Below are 25858 nucleotides of genomic sequence, written 5' to 3'. Positions count from 1 at the left end.
AGTCAGTGTTGGTAAGATGAGTATAAGAAAAACAGATATACTAAAGTCTGTATAGCTTGATAGTGAAGGCCATTGAAGAAAGGTTTTGTAAATGTTGCAGTTACACAGAAAATTCTGACGAGCTTAGTTTTTCTTAAACTTCTTGCTAAGTGATCCGGTAACGTGAAGTTAATAGATCAAACATATAAATCCCAGTACATAAGTGTAATATGCATTGGAATCCTTCATGACACAACTCATCACATTAAGAGAAACTCTTCAAAACTAAAGAAATCCACTGTGAAATATGTTATCATTCTAGGTAGATTCATGCCACTACACCGGCTTTTAAATTTGGGGAAAGCCTAAGACAGTCAACTTTCCTAGCACACCCTTGGGCAGCAGCAAACAATTTAAAAAGAAAAAGAGAAAGTCAGTGAACTGAAGTATAGAAGAGAATTTTTTTTTCTTCTTTTTTTTTTTTTTTTTTGCTGAAGCTGTCTGAATAATGATTAACACCAAAGTTGGGAAGAATGGATATTTGCTCTGGAAGTTTCCAGACCATTGCCATTGCTATGCTCATACACTGAAGACAGCAAACTGAGTTCTGATGAAAGCAAGCACTCAGACCTGGGGTACTGAGTTCATTATTCTAACACCTAACTTGGCTTATCATTGAATAAGACTAGGATTTCATACTTCATCCTCAACATGATACAGGTTAATCTCCACCCTTTAAGAAAATAAGAAAACTGTAGTTTCTACTTTGTAACAGACACATAAAACATATCAGTTATTTCCATAGTGCTAACCTTGCTACAATCACTGTGTTGTTGTTTTTTATTTTTTTCTCTACTCTAATCTGTGGGCATCCACATATATACCTAATACATGGGTATTCCATTTGGAATTAAAATTCTGAGCTTCATTTCAGGTGACTATGTATAAATACAAGTAATAGGCTGCTGTCAATCTAAGTGCTAGTCTCATCTTCTGCTAGTGAATGTGTTTATTGCATTTAGAAAAACTTTAGCATGATTGGGAATATTTGTTCATTAGTATAATCGAGTATTATTGATCTTTTGATAAGAATGGCATTTGTACCACTAGCTATCATTGCTTCCTTATAAGAATACATTTGGTATTAAAATAAGTGACAATGCATCATAAAGAAAGTTAAGAAATGATACATTATAAAATATATATACAAATGCAAATTATGACTCTGAAAATGAGCATATATCTAAAATCACAAAATACTCTTCAGTATAACAAGTAACATTTTCATTTTCAGGGGGCATAGAGAAAATTTTCCTGGACACTCATCTTGTGCAAGGGATCCTTTGTGTTTATATTATTTAAGCTCCAAAACAAAACTATAAAGCAGACATTAGCAGGAAGAGGTTGGAGAATTGAGGGAAGTGACATGCCCGTGATTCCACAGTGGGTAAGACTGCACCCATCTGACTGGTTCTATAGAATATACTCCTTCCAATGCACAAGGCAGGAACCAGCTGAAATTTAACAAATGCCTATAATTCTATACTTTATCCTCTCTTTAAGTTTCTCCTTTTCTCCTAATTAAGATTCCCATTACCTATTTTCCCAGGAACTTAGAAGAAAGTTGCTGAGGGACCTGGGCACACAGGTACCAGGGATATGATCAGGTAAGAGAATTTGGGAGTTGGCCCAAATCAGACCAAATAAATAGCTACTTCCTGGGCCTACATCTAACATCAGCCTTTCCAACATGGAAGCAGTTGAGATTTTGAAACAAAGTGAACCACAGATAAAAATGAAGCAGCTGACCTTGACTTTCCTCCAAACTGGCAATACTTAACTGAGACGAATAATAACAAATGTTATTAGAGAACTATCACTATTTGAGTAGTATCTGCCTCAATGACCAAACTTCTTTGGATATTTAGAGGCTAAAAAAAAAATACTGGAAGATGTCATAATCCAGGGTAATCATGAAGATAATCAAAATAGGGGGAAAACAAACAAACAAACAAACAAAAAAACCTCCAAGTCCTACACTCACCCTCCATCAGCTACAATATCCTTCCAACTTCAGATCTCAATGTAACACAGAATGATTGAGACAGGTAGCTTCAGTAGCCATCTATTCTTATTTTATTTATCCAACTTCTCTAAATAACAATCGTTATCAAACTTCTATGTGTGCATCTAAGATACTTTAAAAAATAAACAATGAAGTGTCCATCACATAATAATAAGTTCAGTTTTAAGTTTACCAACACCATGGATCTTCTGTTGAGGTCTTGAAACAAGAGATAATTGTTAAGTACTATGTTTTAGATTCCTTTAAATTATTAAGTTTTACATTAAAAAATTTATTGTAGGTCATTATTACCAATAGAAAAATCTCTACTTACAATTATATTTACACCAGAAAATGGAGACTTTATTTTAAAATGTCAAATTAACAGCAAAAAATACAACAGAATGTTGAAATCAGAGCAATGTTGTAGGTGATCTACAACAGTGAGTGATTCTAATAAGCCTCCAAGCAGCTTTTTCACTATCAATATACACTTATTTCTGCTTAGTTAGAATTTCAACCTACCTTCTGGTTGTAACAAAAACTATTCAATTAAAACACTGAATTTGTCCAAAAATCAGAATGTATATCAAGTGGAAATTTAAATCACAATAACATCTGCTGTTTTTCACCCCAGGTCTCTTCCACTGCTGCGATTGGCATACTGTATGTTTCTAGCACCCTCATGTGGCTTAATTGGAATGGTTTCATAGGCATTTGAAATCAGTTGTCTGAAACTGAAAACAGTGGAACAGACTATAATTCAACACAGAAGTTCTGCTGGCATCGTAAACCAAGAAGGCAAACCTTAAGTCAGCAAAATTCTAAGACGAATGTATAGGCTCAATTCTTAACTTCAATCTACTGTTCATTTTATGTGATCACTACAAAGGATGACCTACAAGCAACTATTGCTAGTTTCATTTTTGACAGATTGGAATCCCCCATTTTCAAAACTAAGCATTTGTTGTGGGTGATTGTTGAATAGATGAAAAAGAACTTCATTTTGCTCAAAAAAAAAAAAAAAAGGCAAAATTTTTTCATTGCCCAGTTTGTGTATTTTTTAGGTAAACCCAGTAACCCAATTATATATTGCAGTTTCTAAATAGTTGAGAAAATTAGGCTTTGAGAGCTTCCTCTGTCTTCAACATTTTAAGCGATTAATTCTTTTACATTTCCTAAAATCATTTGAGAATAATTTCTGCAAACAAAAATTTTCCCTCTCTAAACATACGCCTAGGCTTGTAGGTGAGATTTTTTTTTTCCAATAGTAGTGTATTTCAAAGCCTTCTTAAAGGAGACAAGCTAAAGAGAATTACACTGTCTTTCTTAAATTGGTAATACATGCTCCTATTATCACAGATCCAAGTTTAAAATCTATTGTGACTCATATGCCTGGGTAGCCTCTACAAACATTCTCAGGAAATAGAAAAATGTAGATTTTAAAGCACTGACATTATCAGAATATTCTGAACATGAAATAAAAATTTTCAAATAATTGGTCATGAAGGAGATAAAAATGCAAATTACTGAGAGGTAAAAGTCTATTAACAAAAATTTGAGTGTGGCTTATTTGTATGATTAACTGGATGTCCTAAGATTAAAAATATCAGTAGAATGCAAGAGGAATATGCTTGCTCACTCTAGACACAGAAATGAGTAGGTTGATGTTAAAAGAGAAAAACAGATTTCAGCATTTGGAAAATGTATAGAAAGCAGAAATAGTTTTATTATTATTAATAAAATTTAAATCTAGGTCATGTTTGAAGGGCTTCCCAGGCAGCATTAGTGGTAAAATTACCCACCTGCCAATGCAGGAAACTTAAGAGATGCGGGTTTGACCCCTGGATCTGGAAGATCCCCTGGAGGAGGGCATGGCAACCCACTCCAGTATTCTTGCCTGGAGAATCCCATGGACAGAGGAGCCTGGCAGGCTAGTCCATAGGGTGGCAAAGAGTCGGACACGACTGAAGCAACTTAGGACACACGAAGGTCATATTTAGTAATTATATAGCACAACAATTCATAAATGTACATAGATTTTCGTAAATTCAAATGACCTAATAAAAACATCACTATGTTTCATGGCAAGAGAAAGGGTAGAAGAGAAATAAAATTATTAATAGATGCCTTTCAAAAGGTAAACATCTAAAAGCTGCCATTTCTTCTGACTATGGCTATGTCTTTCCAACATTGACACTGTTTATTTCACTGAAGCAGAATTTTGGCCAAACATGTAAGGGGGAAAGAAAGACAAAATTGCACAGAAGATACCTGGAGTGAATCAGAGCACTAGGGCCTTACCTGTTGAGCCCTTTCAGTGTCTTTTCCATGTTTAAAATGTCACGCATCTTATACAGAAACCACTTGTCAATGGATGTGAGCTTCATAATCTCATCAAGTGACATGTTGTCTTCCAAGGCCTGCCAAAAGGAGAAGAGATGCTTTCTTTGGCAAATATCTCATAAATGTCTTATTTGGTTAAAAACATGGCAGGCATTCCTCTCCATGTTACTCAGAGAGCCTGAGGCTACAGGCTGAGAATGAAACTGATATCATATCATTGACGTTTCTCCCAATAAACCTACAGATACTGCCAACTATATCTACAAATGGGATACAAAGGAGGTGCCCTGAGTTAATCAGAGCAGCGTCTGCTCAGAAAAACCCCTCTAACAGGCTCTGCATCCTGGCTTTTTACATGACTGTGTTACCAATTATGTTCTAAATCTGCTACATCTTTTTGGCATTAAGGAGAATCTCTTGAAACTATAGTTGTGCCAAACTGCTAAGAAAATGTAGAATCAATATAATGATCATTTAACTTGTATTTTGGATAATTACCCTTTCTCATATTTAACAAATTTTTATCACTTCATTCCATAGTCACACAAACCAGTCATTGAGAATTTATGAATCATATCTGGCTTGGTGTTATTTCTCTCAAACATTTCCTCACAGAGACACTTCAAACAAACAAACAAAAATTATTTTGAATCAGTTACTATGACTTTTGTCCTAAGACAGGCATTTTACAATATCCTAATATACTCCAAAACAATGTAGTAATAACTTCTGATAGGCAGCTCAGCTTTTTATTCAAGCTTACTTTAGCAATTTCTCAAAAGTAAAATTACAACTATGGGTCATTAAGCTGAGTACAAAAGATAGCTGAAAAAAGAGATAAACTCTCAAAGCCAAAACCTTCACTTTCAAAAGATGTCTACTCTTATTTTTTGCAATGTTTATATACACATTTATACTCAATGAAAAGTGATAATCACATAATACTTCAAAACCCATATTTTAGAATGGCACACTATAGTTTTAAATCCCATTAAGAAATATATGCAACTAATAACGGCTGTTATATCTCAACTCAGAGAGCTTAATTTTTTTTTTAATTTACTCATTTCTAGAATCAGAGAAACCATGATCATACATGTTGAGAAACAACATAACTCATAATTCTATAGATTAAAATAAAATGACTTCTAATGTGAATACTCAAAGACATGTTTTTTTTCCTAAACCCATTTCTGTTTTTTGTTTGTTTGTTTAATTCTCCCTCTAACTACAACCAGATTCCCAAAGACTTAATTCTGCCTTATTTGCCAAGTGATTAAAGGGACAATTAGCTATTTGGCCATCAACACTGTGAGGGGGTAGAACCTTAAGGCAGTGTCACTATGGACAGACTAAAGGACATTTTCATACAGTTGCACACAGTAATTATCATGCAACTGATGGAGACTCAGAATCTGTAGTCATTTTACTGTGAGAAAGGACAACTAGAATCACATGCACAGTTTCAAACAGATCCTGCCTGTCTTTCAAGCGCTGCAACTTTGCCATGTCACACAGCTGTAATGAAGATCATAATGACCCCAAACACACTTGAGGTTACTCTAATGTTCACCAAATCTAAAATAATGCCCTGTATGCTCCCCAAATCAAAAGAGGTGATGATCCAGTCATCCTGAAATAAGACTGCTGCAAAAATCAGACCTCAGAGCAAGTTGCCCTTTCTAAGAATCATGAAAGCGAGTGAAGATTTACTCACTCCCTTCATTCTGTTTCCCCTTCAGCCCTCCACACTCCTTACACTCTTTGTCAAAATCACCAAGTTCCTGGTTGCTGTGGAAATGAACAGTAATGATGACCTCTAACAAACAGAAATCAGTTCCTTCTCCCAGCACGCTGGCAGGCAATCATTTATACCTCAGGCTCTGCACTTCATGCTCATTCTCTGTACAAGAAAGAATCTCTACGCATTTTCCCTGAATTCTCATCCTTTATAAGTCTGTTAGAAAAGAATGAGAGACTTTCTTGAGTTTTACAGCCTCACTAGGAACTTGGAAATACTCCCCTTTTTCATCCACCTCAAAATAGCAGAAGGATGATGACTAGACTCAAGTGGGGGGATCTATTTACTGCTCTTTGGTAAAAAAAATATGTACACATACATACACATGCACATATACATACACGTATAAATGTGACAAGTTGCTTTTTAAACAGAAGTCTGAAATAAGAACAAGAAGTGAAATGGCTTTCTAAAACAACTTCTCATCACTAGCATCATTCCTACCATCATGGAAAAATGTTAACTATTACTTTGAGATTCAACACTGAGAAATGTCACTCAAAAAATACTAGTATCTCTCAGACTACTTCAGCATTTCAACGGAAATGAAATATTCTGCATTTAGAAGCCACAAAGATGAGGCAGGTATACATTAAATGTAATGAAGAAAAGATTCCCTCCCCTCCTTCTATATATGAGCATAAAAGTTGCAGAGTTTGAAATCACTAACAGCACTTGTCACCACAATGACAAGCTGGGGCTTCCCAGGTGGCACTAGTGGTAAAGAACTCACCTGTCAATGAAGGAGAAACAAGAGACATGGGTTTGAAGATTCCCACAACCCGGGGAAGAGCCCCTGGAGGGCATGGCAACCTACTCCAGTATTCTTGCCTGGAGAGTCCCATGGATAGAGGAGCCTGGTTGGCTACAGCCCATTGGGTCACAAAGAGTCAGACATGACTGAAGTGACTTAGTACACACACATTCACAAAGACAAGTTACAGAGACAGATTCCCATGACAAATTTCATATTCTCATCAACTCATTCCACATGTACATATACACACATAAAATGGTCAGTGGGGCTTTGCAGCTTCAGTGTGGTTTGATACTGTTGGAGGATTAATACCTAAGCTTCCTTAAATGTCAAAAAGCAATTCAGGGATTTCTGACCAGACAGATCTCAGCTGCCAAAATCACCTTTTATAAAATCAAATGAACCGAAACCTCAAAACTCTAAGCATAGTAAACATGAAAGGAGATTAAGATGGCATTTCATTTACATTAAAGGGAACTGGTGAGTGGAAGAGAGAAATGTGGGGCTTTTTTGTTCTCTAAGAACAATAAAATAATTACATAGAAAAGCCTATAATCATGGTAGTTCTCTAGAGTTTGTTGTTTAAACACAGAAGAACCACCAAATAAATAAAGTTTATTCTGGAGTCTTAGGTAGCACATACTAAATGATACCATTTTATGCATCTTTCTTTTTAAAATGTAATTTTACCCATTTTTCAAAAAGCAAGTAATGAGAGTGATGGGAAATCAAAAGTCAATCTTATCAAATATTTAAGAGTATTGATAACATCTGTACTAAAAGGGAAGAACGTTTAATCTATGTGATCAAAAACTACAATGTTGGAACTTCCCTGGCAGCCCAGAGGTTAAGAGTTCACCTTCCAATGCAGGGGGTACAGGTTAGATCCCTGATCAGGGAACTAGGATCCCACATTCCTCTTGGCAAAAAAAAAAAAGAAAAAACTCAAAACATAAAACAGAAGCAATATTGTAACACATTCATAAAGACTTAGAAATAATCCACATTAAAAAAATCTTTAAAAAATAATGCAATGTTCTCCTTAAGTCCAGGCTTAAAGTGAAACAAAATTTTTAATTAATTAGGGAATGATCTGATGAAGTCCATAGAAATAAATCTCCAGTTTAATACTATTAAAAAGAATTAAAAACTTTCCAGAAATCCCTGAATTCAAGACCACTTTGTGATTCAGTTTTACATTGAAGTCCAGACTGACTATATTATGAAAAGAAAATAAAAGGTAGCTCAGGGCCCCTTGTCACACACTACCTTGGCAATGGCATAGATGCGGATGCTGGATGGGTCAGCCAGCTCTCTTCTGAGATCGATGTCAGATGGCCACTCTTTGTTCATTGGGAGACGGGAAGTAAAACCATCTATAGAAGGATGGCACATCCGTAATGCCTTCTGAAAACTCTCCTCAAAGGTGCGACCAATAGCCATGACCTGTAACACAGGTTTAAGACTCATATTTTTAAAAATAGCTTGAATATTTTTAATTTGTAACAAAGCTAGAAACTGAATATTTTTCAGAAAAGACTTAGGAACAAGATATATAAAGGAAGGGTGCTACTAAAATTTAAGTTATTTTTCTTCCTCGCCTTTTTAAAAATTATTTATTTTTAATTAGAGGATAATTGCTTTCCAATGTTGTGTTGGTTTCTGCCATACATCAACATGAATCACCTATAGGTCATCCTTGCCTTTTTACCATGGTTTTGATATAATGAGTCTTTAACATCATTAGGTCACTCTTTTACCACTTAGGGAATTTAGCTTGATTTGATGAGACTGATAAAGAAATCATCTGTACTTGCTCTGAACCATAGCATCAAAAAAAAAAAAAGAATCTGTGGCCAGAACATTAAGACCCTTCCTTAAAAAGATCTTGCTTTCATGCAGATGTCCTTTAGAATAAAAAGTAAATGAAGAGAAAAGACATATATTAACACAAAAACAGAACTATTTTTAAATGGCAGTCAGTATCCAAGACAGGTTGGCTTTCTTTACAGCTAAGCATTAATATTAATACAACCTTGAGAATCATAACAAATACTGATCGATTCAGATTCTGATTATAGATGGAGACTAAATTCCCCGTGACAAATTCAACATGTCTTCCCACAAGCTTTGTAGCTAATTGTACACTAATCAATTAGGAAAACCACATGCTGACTTGGTCTGGACAAGTTACAAGTGAGAACTAAACTTAAATTAACCTTAAAGCCTACCCAGTTATTTTCAGTGGATGAACACTGGCTTTGATTCTTTCCATGGAATAATAGATTGCTATGCATTTTTGGTCTACAATTCAAAATAATAACAGGCATAACACTGCCTTCAGTAAACTTCCATGAGGCCTCAAATAGACCGGAATTCTCATTAATGTCAACTTAGTAAATCTTCATGTCAGTTGTGTGACAAGCCGCATATTCAAAGATCACTAAAGTCAAACAGATAACCTTTTCACACTGCTCCAAACCTAATTATAAATAAGGGAAGAGTCTCAAGAAAAGGATAAAAAAAAAGGTTAGTCCAATTCAGATATGCAATTTGTGAAGCATAGTGGTATTTGAAGAGTTAGACAATGTATTCATAGATTTGCTAGCCTAAGCATAGGAGAGAGTAGCAGAAATAAGGTACTTTATAGTATTACCAAGTTAAGAAAATATTTTCAAAGTACTTTATAAAATTTTCAGTATCAGTAACTAGTTCTATAAGTAACTCATCATGAATTTTTATTATTTTTGAGTGCATGATAGTATATGGAGAACATTCAATAAAAGAGAAGGAAATGTAACAATAAAAGAATATATAACCATGTTTGTTCAAAATTTGTGCTTTTCAATACTTTACATTATTAAAATTCATATCCATTAAGTGAAGAGTGCACCGTTTTTCAATGGAATAACTATTGAGGCTTTCCCTGACCCTAGCCAACTGCATTCGCATAACGCCTGCCTGTAAATACTGTGTTCTAACTTTTACCACAGTTTGCTGGGAGGGATTGGGGGCAGGAGGAGAAGGGGACGACAGAGGATGAGATGGCTGGATGGCATCACTGACTCAATGGACGTGAGTTTGAGTGAACTCAGCAACTGAACTGAACTGAACTGAATTCATATTATACTTAGGTCTATTAATATATTCTGAATTTACGAGCTGGAGATAATGTGTCACCATTATCTACATCTCACTCACTATTTCTATCATTCCAGTGTTTATATGTAGTAGTTCAGTTCAGTTCAGTAGCTCAGTTGTGTTCAACTGTTTGAGACCCCATGGACTGCAGCACACCAGGCTTCCCTGTCCATCACCAACTACTGGAGCTTGCTCAAACTCATGTTCATAGAGTCAGTGATGCCATCCAACCATCTCATCCTCTGTCGTCCCCTTGTCTTCCTGCCTTCAATCTTTCCCAGCATCAGGGTCTTTTCCAATGAGTCAGTTCTTCACATAGGTGCCCAAATTATTGGAGCTTCAGCTTCATCATCTGTCCTTCCAATGAATATTCAGGACTGATTTCCTTTACAATTGACTGGTTTGATCTCCTTACAGTCCAAGGGACAAACTCAGGAAATGTTTACTAATTTGAGTTGAACTGATTATGGCATCCAGTCCCATCACCTCATGGCAAATAGACAGAGAAACAATGGAAACAGTGAGAGACTTTATTTTCTCGGGCTCCAAAATCACTGCAGATGGTGACTGCAGCCAGGAAATTAAAAGACACTTGCTTCTTGGAAGAAAAGCTATGACCAATATAGACAGCATATTAAAAAGCAAAGACATTACTTTGCCAACAAAGGTCCTTGTAGTCAAAGCTATGGTTTTCCAGTAGTCATGTATGGATGTGAGAGTTGGACCATAAAGAAAGCTGAATGCCAAAGAATTGATGCTTTTGAACTATGGTGCTGGTAATGACTCTTGAGAGTCCCTTGGATAGCAAGGAGAACAAACCAGTCAATCCTAAAGGAAATCAACACTGAATATTCATTGGAAAGACTGATGCTGAAGCTGAAGCTCCAATACTTAGGCCACCTGATGCAAAGAACTTACTCCCTGGAAAAGACTCTGATTCTGGGAAAGACTGAGGGTAGGAGGAGAAGGGAGCAACAGAGGATGAGACGGTTGGTTGGTTGGAATCACCGACTTGATGGACATGAGTTTGAGCAAGTTCAGGGAGTTGGTGATGGACAGGGAAGCCTGGTGTGCTGCAGTCTGTGGGCTCTCAAAGAGTCAGACATGACTAAGCAACTGAATTGAACTGAACTATCTTCCAATCAAGAACCCAGTAACCAAGGAAACTTAAGACTTTCAAAAACATTAAGGGTTTGACAAAATAACTGAGAAGAGTGAACTAGAGGAATTAACTAAGGACTCACCTCTCCTACACTTTTCATAGAACTACCAATTCGGCTAGAAGTTCCATGAAAACGATCAAGATCCCAGCGGGGAATCTTGGTAACCATGTAATCCAGGCTAGGTTCAAAGCAGGCTGATGTCTTCCCTGATACAACATTCTTGATTTCTGGAAGTGGAATTCCCAGGGCAATCTTTGCAGCGATGAATGCCAGTGGGTAACTGTAAAGGAGGAGACAATTTTTTCTTTCAGCAATAAGTATTAACAACAGCTCAAAATATAAATTGGCTCTTCTTAGAAATTTTTGTATTATTTCACATCAGGGTATAAAGCATACCTGATTTTTGGTTATGTATGAACATTTAATAGCTCCTTATAAAACATAGTGAGTCATAACAAAGTACAGAGGCATGAATCACAAAAGAGTTCACTCTCTATGCCTGACATGCAGTGTTACAACTCCCAACCTTCAACTTTTCAGTCCAAAATCAATAGTTTCCTTGATAAATAAAGTACTCACTTGTGTATAACCTTCACTAAGAATCTACAGAATATTCTTTTATAAAAATATATACATGGAAAGACAGTGAAGTTAGCTGGTACTATGGCTTCCCAGCTGGCTCAGTGGTAAAGAATCTGCCTGCCAATGCAGGAGATGCGGGTTTGATCCCTGGGTCAAGAAGATCCCCTGGAGAAGGAAATGGCAACCTACTCCAGTTTTCTAGCCTGGAAAATTCCATAGACAGAGGAACCTGACTGGCTACAGTTCATGGGGTCGCAAAGAGTTGGACATGACTTAGCAACTAATCAACAATAATAACAATGGAGTATGTAATGATCATAAAATGCAGTCCTTGAAAGTTTGGGTCCTTGCTTTGTCTCCAAATTATCTTTGAACTTTGGGTTCTTTACACAGCTAATATTCTGGAAACTTGATTATACTCTTCTGGAATGTCAGTTTGGGTAACTGTATTTGAAAAATCAATTCATAGAACTATAGAATTATATATGAGTCCTTTAGTACAACTTCCCAATCTAACAAGTGAGAAAAATGACAGAGACAATATTGATGTATCCAAAGTTCCACAGTCAGTGGAAGAATAAAAAGGATAATTCAGGTTCCCTGACTCTTTCTTAAGTCAAAACTTCTTACACACTCCATGAAACACTGTTGCTACATAAAAATACCTTTGTGTGTGCTTAGTTGCTCAGTCATATCCGACTCTGCAACCCCACATACTATAAAGCCTCTGTCCATAGGATTCTCCAGGCTAGAATACTGGAGAAGGTTGCCATGCCCTTCTCTAGAGGTTCTTCCCAGCCCAGGGACTGAATCTGGGTCTCTTGCATTGCAGGCAGATTATATACTATCTGAGCTACCACCAAGGAAGCCCCCAAAATACCTTTAGAGGTAAATATATTTTCATATAAATGGCATGGATTTTAAATACCAGATGTTAAATATATTAATAGATACAAAAGGCATTAATTACTTTTCCTTCCAGTTGTGCTTGCTAGCAATTGTTAAATAGATATAAATTCCTTTAGTTGTGAGATTTACCTATAGACAAACCACATGTTGTTTGGTCTTGCGAAGTTTTGCTGAAATAAAATAATGTGTATTACATCCTTGAGTCAAGAGAACTATATTTTTTGTCTAACGCTTGTTATACACCTGACAAAGATAGTTGAGGACTCAAATTAAGGATTAATTTGCACTTTTTAACAACATCTGCAAAGTGCAATTAAGAAGCAGATTTTTCACAGCCGGTTTTGACCACCCAGATTTTGATTAGTTTATGATTAGCCAGCAAACAAAGCCAGCTCACAAAACCATTTGCCTCAATCTGGCAGCAAGCTCATTAATAACCACGTTCATAGAGGACGTGACTGGGAGCCAGCCTACAGAAATGGGGACTATAATTTGCAAATGCAGAACAGTCTTTCACTAGCTGTCACTTTTCCAAATCAGTCTGTAAAGAATCTGCAGACCCATGGTCAATCGTTCTGGTCTTACCCGGTAGCTTTTGAGGCCAGGGCAGAGCTTCGGGACAATCTGGCATTCACTTCAATGATGCAGTATTCCATTGAGGTAGGATGAAGGGCAAATTGAATGTTGCATTCACCCACAATGCCCAAGTGGCGAACGACATTGATTGAAACACGTCTCAACAACTGAAACTCCGCATTGGAGAGTGTCTGGGCAGGGGCCACGACAACTGAATCACCTGTACATCCAGGAAACACTTGTTATTTGGAAGCATATATAAACCAGCTCAGTGACTTAACAATCCATTTGCGTGACCCAAGACACAGAATAGGCTAAGGGTTTGCTGGGAATAGAATTATCTTAAGGAAATACATACAAAGCACGTTCCCTCTGATTGTTTCACCTATATTACTCGGACAATAGACTATACAATCCATGGAATTATCCAGGTCAGAATACTGGAGTGAGTAGCCTTTCCCTTCTCCAGGAGATCTTCCCAACCCAGGAATAGAACCCAGGTCTCCCACATTGTGGGCAGATTCTTTACCAGCTGAGCCACAGGGGAAGCCCATGAATACTGTAGCGGGTAGCCTATCCCTTCTCCAGCGGACCTTCCCAACCCAGGAATCAAACCAGGGTCTCCTGCATTGCAGGTGGATTCTTCACCAACTGAACTATCAGGGAAGCCATGATAGCTCAGACATGTTTACAGAAATCACTCTAAGCTTTCCCAAATGTATCCAGCAATCAAGGCTTAGTCATCTACTTACTCGATTGACATTAACTTCTTCAGTTTCTCTTCTCTGTATCATAAATCATCTCTCAACTAATTCCTTCCATAAAATATCAACTCCTCTTCACCTATACTGGCTCATCCATCAATTTTCTGTATCACATCCCTTCCCATTTTCTCACTTCTCTCCCATCACAGACCCCTGTATCTTCAATATGTTATTCCTTAGTCACCATCCTTTCCACCTACAAACAAGCTCTAATCATTACAAGCTCAAAAAGCCCCTTCCCCAACTGCCAGATGGTTACAAAAAACATCTCTCTCATTCCTTAATGACTAAACCTCTTGAAAGTTTACCAGTTCTACTCATCACTCGCAGCCATATAATTCCTTTCCACATGGCTCACATAACCAACCTTGCATTCAAACTGTTCTCTTAAATATCCAAAAGCAACATTGAATCCTCATTCTTGACCTTTCATAGTATTTGCTACAGTCAAAATCAAAGCTCTTTTATAAAATTTGTGCCTACATTGGCTTACTTGGTAACTATCACTCCCTTCTTTTTCTTCAACACCAATCCTTTATTTTTCTTCCACCTATAAATCTGTTTCCCAGGGTTTGATCATTGACTCTAGTTTTCTTTCTACATCTATGGTCTTGAATACTCAGTCTATGCTTCCAGTTTCCACTATTTCCTTTATACCAAGACTTCCAATAACCTTGCATTAACTTCTTTATTTTTATCCTTTTTCTTGAATTACAACTCCATATTCTCAAACCTCTTTTAGAGATTTCCACCCACCCTTCAAATTTAGCATTTCTAAATCCTAAGTCATCATCTTTGCCCTCTTGTGTAACTAGCTTCACTTGCTGAGAAACCTATTTATTTCATCTATTTCTATTTACTGTGGCTATTTTCTTATTCACCTGGTGACTAAAACTCAGTCTGCTTTAAGCCTTCTTAATCTCATGCCCTACTTCTCAACATCAAGTCTTACATATTCCATCTTCACTATATTGCTTATGTTTGACCCCTTCCTCAAGTGAAATCAAGATAATAATACATCCCCTACTTCAGAGAGTTTTTGTGAAGATGAAATTAAATATGGGAGTATTTTGAATCCTGTGAAATATGTATGTATACAATTGTATCACTATTGTGCCCGCTAAGAATACTAATTTAAAGAAAGGAACTTAATAACAAGTGCTTTGAGCCATCAGATACATGAGTTGAAGGCATTACCATAATGCTTGAAGATTCCTTGCCTACCTGTATGAACACCCATGGCATCAACATTTTCCATGTTACAGACAGTGACACAATTGTCATTAGCATCTCGGACCACTTCATATTCTATCTCTTTCCAACCTGTCACTGACTTCTCCACCAGAATCTGGTTGGTCATAGCAAAAGCCTGGAAATTGGTGAAAAAAGAAACCGAAGAATAAGAAAGGAACTAGGTTTAATGTATTTGGCAAAGTGCCCCAGCCTAAACCCTGGTCCCACTGAAGTCTCAAGCCTAGTCCCCATCCTTTTCTATGCTCCAGAAGGCACCATGTGTCAGAAAATCAGTGAGGTACTAGGAATAGCATCCTGCAGTGAATATGCTTGATTTATATTATTGAGGCTTGCCATTCAAAGTGCTGATATGACATTAAATCAAACTAATTTAGGCAAAAGGGAAAATAATTGAGCAATCAGGCAAAGGAAAATGAAATTATTTCAGTAGCTAGGCTTCTGTGAAACCAGAAAATGTGATAAGTGCAAATAAATATGGAAAAATAAGTCTAAAGACTCTCTAAAATAGCTGAGGATGCTTTGTAAAGAACATACACAATAAAAGTCACTTGATGTTGATGAGGGGAAGAAAGGAGATGATGATGGTTGTAAACAGTTAGCCAAGATGGCATATGAAACTTGGGAATTAGAAGAATCATATGCAGCTATTATTATGGGTAATCACTGCCTAAGTGCTTAAATATTGAGTCATAGATCATGCATGCTTGATTAAACAGATATGAATTAGTATAATTATCGTTCCTTATTTACTCTGTACCCATTGCTGAGTAGAATGCTGAACCCAAAATCTGAAAGAGGTGGTCTCTAACCTTAGGACATTTAGTTGCTGAAAAATCCAAGGAAGAAATGTCCCTTTGTCTCATAATAGATTTGATTTGTGATGGCAATGAAAGCAACTGGACAACGTAGTCTGATTTTTTTCAAATTATTAGCAGGTACCATAATGAAATAATAACTCAACGTAAGTTATTCTGTGATGTGCCTCAACACTGTTTTTTTTAACCTCAGTCAACACTACATGCTCCAGCATGTGCACTTGAAAACATAACACTTTTGGCCTCACAGCTACCCATGATGAGGTTTTCAAAGTGGTTAAGAAACTCTGTAGCCAGTGTGAACAACTTAATAACGATTAATTTATCATTTGGATTACCTGCTAATAGAAGAAATCTCGGAAACAAAGGAGATGAATGGGGGAAGCCTTTTGCATTCTAATGCAACAGACTGGACACAAGGACAGTTAAGATGAGCTTCCATTGTTGCCTCAGCTTCTTTTTCTTTCAAGTCTCAGATTTTATACAAAGATAATTTAGGGACCTACATCAGGTTAATGTAGTTTCTAATGATGCTAAATATAATCTCAAGAGAGTAAGGGGTAGCTTGAAAGTGAGTGTTGGTAGCTCAGTTGTTTCCCACTCTTTGTGAACCCATGGACTATAGCCTACCAGGCTTCTCTGTCCATGGGATCTCCAGGCAAGAATATATGGGTGGGTTGCCATTCCCTTCTCCAGGAGATTTTCCAAATTCAGGGATTGAGCCCAGATCTCCTGCACTGCAGGCAGATTCTTTTGCTTAGAATATAACAATATACATCATTTTTCTCACAGGAAAAGCTAGCTGTATAAATAATTTAAAGTATCCCATTCCAAAGTTAATCTTCATTGTAAATATTTTGGACGACTGAATATTCAGAGTGCTTTTATACTGTAAAAAAATATTTTTAATTGAGAATAAATATGCATTGTCATGATTGACAGTAATAATGAGGTTGTTAATATTAAAAACATTAGGAATATCTAATGTGCTAGAGGAAAAAAATGTATACCTCCATAAGCATCTTTTCTTTAAATACATGATTCAAAAGTCCAGAATGGAAACAAGAAACATTTATATTAGAAATGTTTCTCTTTGTGGAGGTTTGTTTTGGCAACTTTAGAAAAACTCAGTCCATGTTTTGGACATGTAAATTTGCCATTGCAGTTATTTGTTGTTGTTTAGTTGCTAAGCCCAAATCTGACTCTTTTGCAACCCCATGGACTGCAGCCTGCCAGGGTCCTCTGTCCATAGCATTTCCCAGGTAGGAATACTGGAATGGGTTTCCATTTCCTTCTCCAGAGGATCTTCCTAACCCAAAGATCAAACCCATGTCTCCTGTTTGGCAGGTGGATTCTTTATCACTGAACCACCAAGGAAGCCCTGCAGTTATTTAAGTACATTTAACTTTATTTATCTATTCTCAAAATCTTACAACAATTCAAGGACATCATCTTTTCTGTTTCACTCTCAAAAGTAATGATAAAGGTATAAACTCTGCTTGATATTTACTCAACACCCCCCAAAATAGCCATCACAATAATTCTGTCAGCTTTGTATCCATAACTGCCCCATGGAAAGTTATATGAGCCTCTTGGGCACAAACACATCCATTAAATGTGAACAAAAGTCACTGCTCTCATGGAGCATGGTTTCTGTGTTAATATCTATTTTTTGGAGCATATCTGAATTTTCTCAAGATTTTCCCTTTAATACTTAAGAAAAGAAGTATTCAGAAATCCATTAGAGTGATTTTGCTGAAAAGTAAATTGTAAGCACTCAAATCTCACTTTTGCTTATATGTGTGTGTGGCAGTTGGCAAGAGAAACCACTCATTCATGATACTATGAGGTTTATACTGTATTTATTTTAGACACCTAAATTTGAGGTAAAGCTAAGCTGCTCAATATGTTATATTTTCCTTACTGGACACCATCCATGTCATATTGTTTCAAAACATAACAGCAAAATGGAATATTATATTCTGGGTGTTTTTTTTTTAAGCCACTAAAATAAGTTTAACATCATATGTGTTTTGGAGCAGATTTTGAAGCAGAGGGAGATAGAATTGGATTGGCTGCCCAACAATGAAATCAGTAGACAGTACAGTGAAGATAGCTGCACTGCACTTCCATTTCAAAAGTGTCATATCTTGGACAACAATTTAGAGATGTGGCAGTGATTTATAAACAGAGAAAAGGTCATTTTTTTTTTAATCTGTGTAACTTTCTTTAATTGAAAGAGTACATCAGGGAGTTTTCTTATTAAGAATTTGGTCTGCAAAAACACATACCTTTGTGCTGAGGTCCATTAAAGTCTCCCTATTAGGACAGAGGCCTGAGCCTAACCCGCCCAGGGCGTAAGCAGAACGGATCATCACCGGGTAGCCAATGTTGTCTGCTGCCTTCAGTGCATCCTCAATCTGTCAACAAGAACATGGACTCAAAGCTGTAAATGCTGACCACACTAGCAGAGAATACCAACCAAGGGAGTCTGGTGATTCAAGTGTGACAGTTTATTTGGGGGAAAAGACTATGTTCAATTATTCCCTCATTGCCTTCTGAGAAAGAAGTATTATTTTAAGGATTTTAAGTTAAATTTTAGGATTTTTTAATGTACAGTGAAGGCTCTTTTCTAATCCCTTTGGGGTAAATTTTATTAAAATTTAATAAAAATATTAATGATAAATTGTTAAAAAATAGAAATAATGACCAAAGGCAAAATAATTGTCATTCATTTGAGAATGAGGGCTGTATTGAAATTTTACATTCAGTGTAAAAGTCTTCATCTCATAACAAAACAAGGTTTTCTACTACAGAATCTAACTGGAATGCTATCTAGAATGAGAGTTTTCATTTTCCAAGTTCAGTCAGAGAGTGGTCCCAGAAGCTTGGAATTTTTTTTTTTTTTTAACTTACAGAATACAACATATGGTGGCTATATTTTTCTGTCATGGAATATTATTACACTACCAATGGGAGTGTAATTACACCTTTCCCATATGCCTGTTTCTCATCCTAAGGAAGCAAGGACATAATTAAATCGGGCAATGAAAGAATAAATGTATAGCAAGAGCTTTCCAAATGTTCAGCAGAGCTATCCTGGGACTACTCCTGATTGACAGCTTTGCAACATGCTATGTACTTGATAATGCTCTTTTCTGAAAACACACATAGCCCATTTTTAGTTGTCCCAGCAGTATCTGTCTTATCCCAGAAGATTTGCCTGTTTCTACAATGGGGAAGTTGCATCAGAAACTGCTTCCACTACCCCCATTTCACTGACTGTATGCCTGAAATCAGGAATAAAGTCACAGACAAAAACAGATACACAGAAAGTCTGACTTTTTCCTGGTATCCGGTAAAAGCCTATCAAGAGGTACAGGACACTATAGAACGTGATTAAGAGAAATGCAGAACAAACTTTCCTCTTTAAACAACTAAGTCACAGGTTTCTCAATTATAAATATTACTGATTAGATCCAATGGCCTTTTTTGTAAGATGATTTTATTGTAAAATGTTTATTACATTCTAACAAAAACTTTAAAATCAATCATTTCCCATTTGTAGGACATTCTCACAAAATGTGTGACTAATCCCAGGAAGAAGGTAAAAATTACTTTGGCATTGCAAGTTGATATGCTTCTTTGTTTTGATTCAGGAGATCTGATACTCAGGGCACTTCAGCCATTGATAAACCACATCACCTGTGGGTTTATGCTTCCCTTTTCATAAAATAAAATATTCATATGCATCCCTAATGTTTCAGTATTGAATGTTGCAATTAATACACAGTGTCCTTGAAGTACTAACACATTTCTGGAAGAAAATATATGCAAATAAAACACTTTATTATTTTTCAGCATGACAAATCATTCTCTCTAAATGCAAGACACATAATGGCCCTGCTTCTCTAGAACAAAGATTTCTTACCGATTCCACTGCAAAGCTTGGAGCAATCTTTTCATTAATTTCATTTAGTTTGTCTGAGAACAGCTGTCTATCTTCTGTGGCCATAATAGATTCAACTGAAGTTCCCAGGACTTTCACACCATATTCCTTGAGCACACCTCTCCTGAATAATTCCACTCCTACAGAACAACAAAATAAATAAATCAATACATAACAATAATAAATAAGCAAAATAAATCTGTTTTTAAAATATCTTATGTTCTCTATAACAGATATCTGAACGCAACTTTTTAAAAAAAAATCTTAACTACAAAAAGCCCCCATTGGCCACAAAAGAATTATACTTAGGGTAAAGAAAAGTTTTGAAAGAAAAATTCTGAAGACATTTTAGCAACATATTTTGTTGATGCTAAAATATCTTCAGAATTTTTTTTTCCAAAAAGTTTTTGTTGGTACTGGGCTTTTCAGGTGGCACTAGTGGTAAAGGGCCTACCTGCCAATGCAGGAGGTTTAAGACATGTGGGTTCGATCCCTGGATTAGGAAGATCCTTTTGAGGAGGGTTTGGCAACCCACCCCAGTATTCTTGCCCGCAGAATCCCATGGACAGAGGAGCCTGGAGGGCTACAGTCTATAGAGTCGCAAAGAGTCGGACATGACTGAAGCTACTTAGCACACACACGCACTTTGTTGGTGTTACTATTACATGTATGTTCACTTTTATTCTCAGAATAAAAATTATTATTCTAATTAATAAAAATCATAGGATTACTGTAAGGCTTAAGATTTTAGTATATTTCCTTTCCTTCTAAGGAAAGTCTATTTCTATAATGAACTTCTCTTATTTAAATAATCCCACTGATGTAGGTATCTATCTGGGCTAAAAAGTATCAAAATTGTTTGTGTTCCCACTAACTTGACGTCTAGTTTTGGCTGCTTTTTACAGTTGATATACACATTACATCACCAATTGCTTCCTGGAACTAGCCATGGGATTCTCAATAATGATCTATTTCTAAAGGTTTAAAACATTTTAAATAGGACAGAGGTTGGACTCAGCAGTTGTGTGAAGGGATGATAGAGAGACTCATCTATGTGACCATGAAAATATATGTAACACATAAGAGCACAGAGCACTTAATCAATGTTAATTTTCATTTTTCATTCATAATAGTTCTCAGAGTTTCACTGGAAGCAGAGAAAAGCAGTATCATGGGACAGAGGAGGGGACTCAAAAAAACCTACTTAACCACCGCAAAGCATTAAAGCAAAAGGTTTCCCTTTTGTGCCCCAGCTGTTCTGGGGAATAAACTGGTAATTATCATCATGTGACATTATCAGGTGGCTGTTTGCTAAGCTTCCTCACACAGAGGAAAGCTTTTATGAACACACAGAGCACAAATGTTAAATAAATTAAAATAAATTGTTATATAGAGGTACATAAAGCAAAACTCTGCAAATAAAAGAACTCACCACAATTCAGAGCTGTCTGGCCACCCATGCCTAGAATTAACCCATCTGGCCGTTCCGCTTTGATGACCTCTGTGACAAACTGAGGGGTGATGGGAAGAAAGTAGACAGTATCTGCTTGCTTTAAGCCCACTTCATTGGTTTGCACCGATGCAATATTTGGGTTCATCAGGACAGTTTTGACATTTTCTTCCTGAAAGAAACAAAAGGATCTAGAATCTTAACACGTGATCTAAAGAGAATAGTCATAATTCAAATGAAGAGTATTATTGGGTAACAAAATTTTAGGTTATTCCATGGGCTGCAGAGATCAGTAACAGGACCATTGTGAATGGAAGTTAAAAGATGACAAACATTTGGTGAGAGGAAGAAAGAAAATTTCTTGAAAATAAAACTATCTAAAAAGAACTGCTACTTCATGACAATCATTCTAAATTCCTTGTCACTACCTGTATCAAGCAAAGCTGGAGATGTTTTCTATAGAATTTGACCAGAGGTCCGCAAATACTACGCAACTTTACAGCTCAATTGACCCTAAAAGAATAAAATATTCTGAATTTTTCTGAATGAGTAAAATATAAAATGGAAAAAAAGACAACATCAAAACTGCTTCCTTTTCTAACGTTTCTTGAAAAATAACATTGAGCATGTGCTTTAAATGCAAGATAATGTATTCCCATCTAGCTGGAAGCACTGAGAGCCTTCTGCTGGTTTCCATTTTCCTTAGATTTTCATGCCTGCTGTAGTGTTTTGACAAAGAGCGTTATACAACTGTTTATACATATAATATAAAAAGAAAATGACCATATGGCAAAAAAAAGAAAAAATAAAAATTTGTGTGTATATGTGTGTGTGAAGATATTCATAGCCCTATCTCATTCCTGACATCTGGAGAGACCCCTAAAATAATTCTTCATGTAGGGTACTAAGGATAATAACTTTATAAACCAGGATAAGGGTGACAGTTAGTAAAATAATTATTATGAAATATGGCCAGATGGTTCTTTTTTTTTTACCCATCAACATGTCAATTTTGAACTCTTCTAAAAAGTCAACAAAATATTCAAATGAAAGTATAGAAATCATCCTTGAAAGCCCTACATATCCTTAGGGGGAGGGTCTGGATGAAAAATGAGATATATTTCATGCTACCTTAAATTCAAATAGTGCCTTAAAACTTGTGATGTTCTTTTTACTTGATTTACATGATTTTTATAGCAAAACTGTGAAAGAAATTTTCACCTTACAGATGAAGAAATTGAGATTCAACAAGATTAAGTGACTTGCCAAAGATCACATAGGTGATAAAGAACAAAATTAGGGCTGTAATCCAAGTCCTAGGATTCAAGTCCTATGTCCTTTCCTCTCTAAGAATGTAAGGAATTGTTTTTTAAAAAGAGTATTATTAACAAAATATTGACTGGATACAAATAGATAAGCAGATGCATTTAAAATATAAGTTAGAATTTAAATAATTGAGTCCAAATGAAGAACACATCATTAACAGAAGTTATAGAAGGTCTCACTGCTCTAGAAAAGTAACAACATAAAAGTGTATTTGTTAAGTATTTTCCTGAATGTGCTATACAATGAATATAACTATTTTTATAAATCAAATTACATAGGAAAAGTTCCCATAAACACATGTAATGAGTTTCTATTCATTTTAAAACTTAGAAATAATTTCAAACCATTTTAATAAATGTTACATCATTTTTCTAATATATTTCCAGCTATAATATATGCATAATCTAAGTTTTTAAATATTTAGTTCATAAATTCATCTCTATTAACCTCTTAATTAATTACAGTACTATATCTAATAATTCTTATTCTTCATCTAAAATGTATAACTTCACCTTTTGGATGTAATGCATATAAAAAATACTAATACAACTTATGAAAATATTAGTTCATAATAAAACTACTAAATAGGATAAAGAAATTGCAGGCTAGTTTAATGTGTTCTAAACTCTGAACACATTTAAATTGTGTTCTAATCAATCTTAACCATTGGACACCCACTAATTATCTATTGAAAGATAAGTTTAACCTCAATACAGTGAAATAGAGGATGAGATGGTTGGATAGCATTACCAACTCACTGGACATGGATTTGAGCAAACTCTGGAAAATAGTGAAGGACAGGGAAGCCTGGCATGCTGCAGTCCTTGAGGTCGCAAAGAGTGGGACACGACTGAGCAACTGAACTGAACTGTGAAATAAAGCACACTTTGAAAGAGACACTGATGTATAGAACAGTCTTTTGGACTCTGTGGGAGAGGGTGGGATGATTTGGGAGAATGGCATTGAAATGCCTATAATATCATATATGAAACGAGTCGCCAGTCCAGGTTCGATGCACAATACTGGATGCTTGGGGCTGGTGCACTGGGACGACCCAGAGGGATAGTATGGGGAGGGAGGAGGGAAGAGGGTTCAGGATGGGGAACACATGTATACCTGTGGCGGATTCATTTCCATATTTGGCAAAACCAATACAATATTGTAAAGTTTAAAAATAAAAAAAGAAAAAAGAAAGAAAGAAAGAAACCTGTTTAATCATGTTTTTAAAAAAAAGAAAATGTACAAAAAAGCCTGTGTGCATGTGGGTGAACACACATGGGTGTATGGAGAAGAGTATTAAAAATAAAAACAAATGGAAAGAAGGGTAAAGTAATTGGGGCAGGGGGCTGTGTCTATTTTCAACAGACATCTGTCAGGAGAAAAATCTCTGTATATAGAATACTGAACAAAATAAAGAGAAAAAGGAAAAATTTGGCCATCTTTCATATTGGTTGGCCTCTTGCTGCCTTCCCTATGTAGCTCTTTCCTAGCCAGGTCTCTTTGTGAGAGTGTCTTGACACCACAAAACCTGTGGCAAGGTCACAGAGAGCACACATTGCCTTTGGATGGCCTGATTAACACTAAAATGTGGACTATTCTGGAAATAAGGACACCAAAGAGAAGCCAAGTTAGTTTTTCAACAGAAATAGCATACATGTACAGTGAGTTTTCTACAGGTTTATTTTACTATGATAAAGATGGGGAAGATTTCCAGAGACTGAGGAAACAGGGAGGATATTCTTAGCAACTTAGTTATTAAACCCTCTATTCCACTCGAAAATCCAGTTATACTATCCTGGTAGGTCATCCAGTCCAAGTCACAGATAGTGAAATTAGGTGGCCCACAATAACTTCTAAAGATTGGACAAAAGTCATTGTTGCCTTTACTCCTCTGGTTGGATCTTCCCCATTTCAACCAAAGAGAAGCCTGAAGTATTCTTTAGAACATTCAAAATACTTTACAGCACCAGGTATGTCCAAGTTCTCTTTCACACAAAAGACAAATATGCTTTAAAAGCTCACTGCCTTAACAAGTACTATCTATAGTGTAGACTTATATGTTTTTAGTTTAAATAGGGATATCTTAGATAGTTTTGGAGATTAATCCAATCTTCTTAATTTGCAGGTGTGCCCAGTTGAGAAAGTTAAAACTCTTGTCTGTGATCAAACTTCCTTTTATATAAGATGTGTAAGGAATAGTGAAGGAAATTAATTATAGTGACTTTGAAAAGAGATAGTGTCATAAATCTAAATTATAAAATACTAATTAGACTCATTAAAGGGAGTATATTAATTCCAGGAAAGATCATGGTCTCTCACCTTCATGGCTTTTACAGCTTGCGATCCCGAGTAATCAAATTCACCTGCCTGACCAATGGACAGACCTCCTGATCCTAGGATAAGGACTTTGGAAACCTGTAAGCAATAAAAAAATGACATCACTTTTATTACTAATATGGGAAAATAAGTCATTTTTAAGTATGGTAAATAACCTATATTGTCTGGCTTTATGTGGGGATTTAAAGTACAATGTTTTGAAATATACATGAGTAAAAAGATCAATAATTTAAACATCTCAAAAAAGCAATTTCCAAAGATCAAGAAGCTTCTTTCACCTAAGCAAAAAATTTTTGGAAGAGGTCTACATCTTATTTAAACATATATAAACATCTAAAAATAACTACATATATATGGAAATGTATATCTATATGTGTTTATAATAAATATAATATATATAATTTTTAGATAATCTCCTTAAAATTTATTTGGCTAAATGTATTATTATTCCGTGGGTTTCTGCTGGACAAATAATGGGCATAAATGGAAACAAGCCTGTGAGCCTTTCCTAACAAATGAAAACACAGAAGACAAGGGGAAACAGGAACACCTTTATATTTACATTTTGCCTTTACTTTGTGGTTCAATCCAGAAATATTTACAGAAAAAACAATAATAAAAAGATCATGTTTTAGCTACAATAC

General features: G+C 35.9%; 1 protein-coding gene across 3 annotated transcripts in view; it reads right to left on the bottom strand.

Moving 5' to 3' along the window:
* The window catches only part of CPS1 (carbamoyl-phosphate synthase 1), a 194178-nt gene that overhangs the window by 67459 nt on the left and 100861 nt on the right, over positions 1-25858 (bottom strand). For all 3 annotated transcript variants that reach the window (XM_061383810.1, XM_061383820.1, XM_061383807.1), the window contains 9 exons: positions 25197-25292; positions 21534-21723; positions 20084-20241; positions 18444-18572; positions 15308-15452; positions 13329-13539; positions 11334-11532; positions 8218-8394; positions 4349-4467 (listed from right to left, as the gene is read on the bottom strand). In XM_061383810.1, coding sequence (XP_061239794.1) covers positions 4349-4467; positions 8218-8394; positions 11334-11532; positions 13329-13539; positions 15308-15452; positions 18444-18572; positions 20084-20241; positions 21534-21723; positions 25197-25292 — 1424 coding nt within the window. The remainder of the gene's footprint in view (positions 1-4348; positions 4468-8217; positions 8395-11333; positions 11533-13328; positions 13540-15307; positions 15453-18443; positions 18573-20083; positions 20242-21533; positions 21724-25196; positions 25293-25858) is intronic.

The sequence above is a fragment of the Bos javanicus genome, chromosome 2 (genome assembly GCF_032452875.1).
Source record: "Bos javanicus breed banteng chromosome 2, ARS-OSU_banteng_1.0, whole genome shotgun sequence".
Lineage (NCBI taxonomy): Eukaryota > Metazoa > Chordata > Mammalia > Artiodactyla > Bovidae > Bos > Bos javanicus.
Note: the sequence above shows the minus strand (reverse complement) of the source record. Positions and strands in the feature narration are given on the sequence as shown.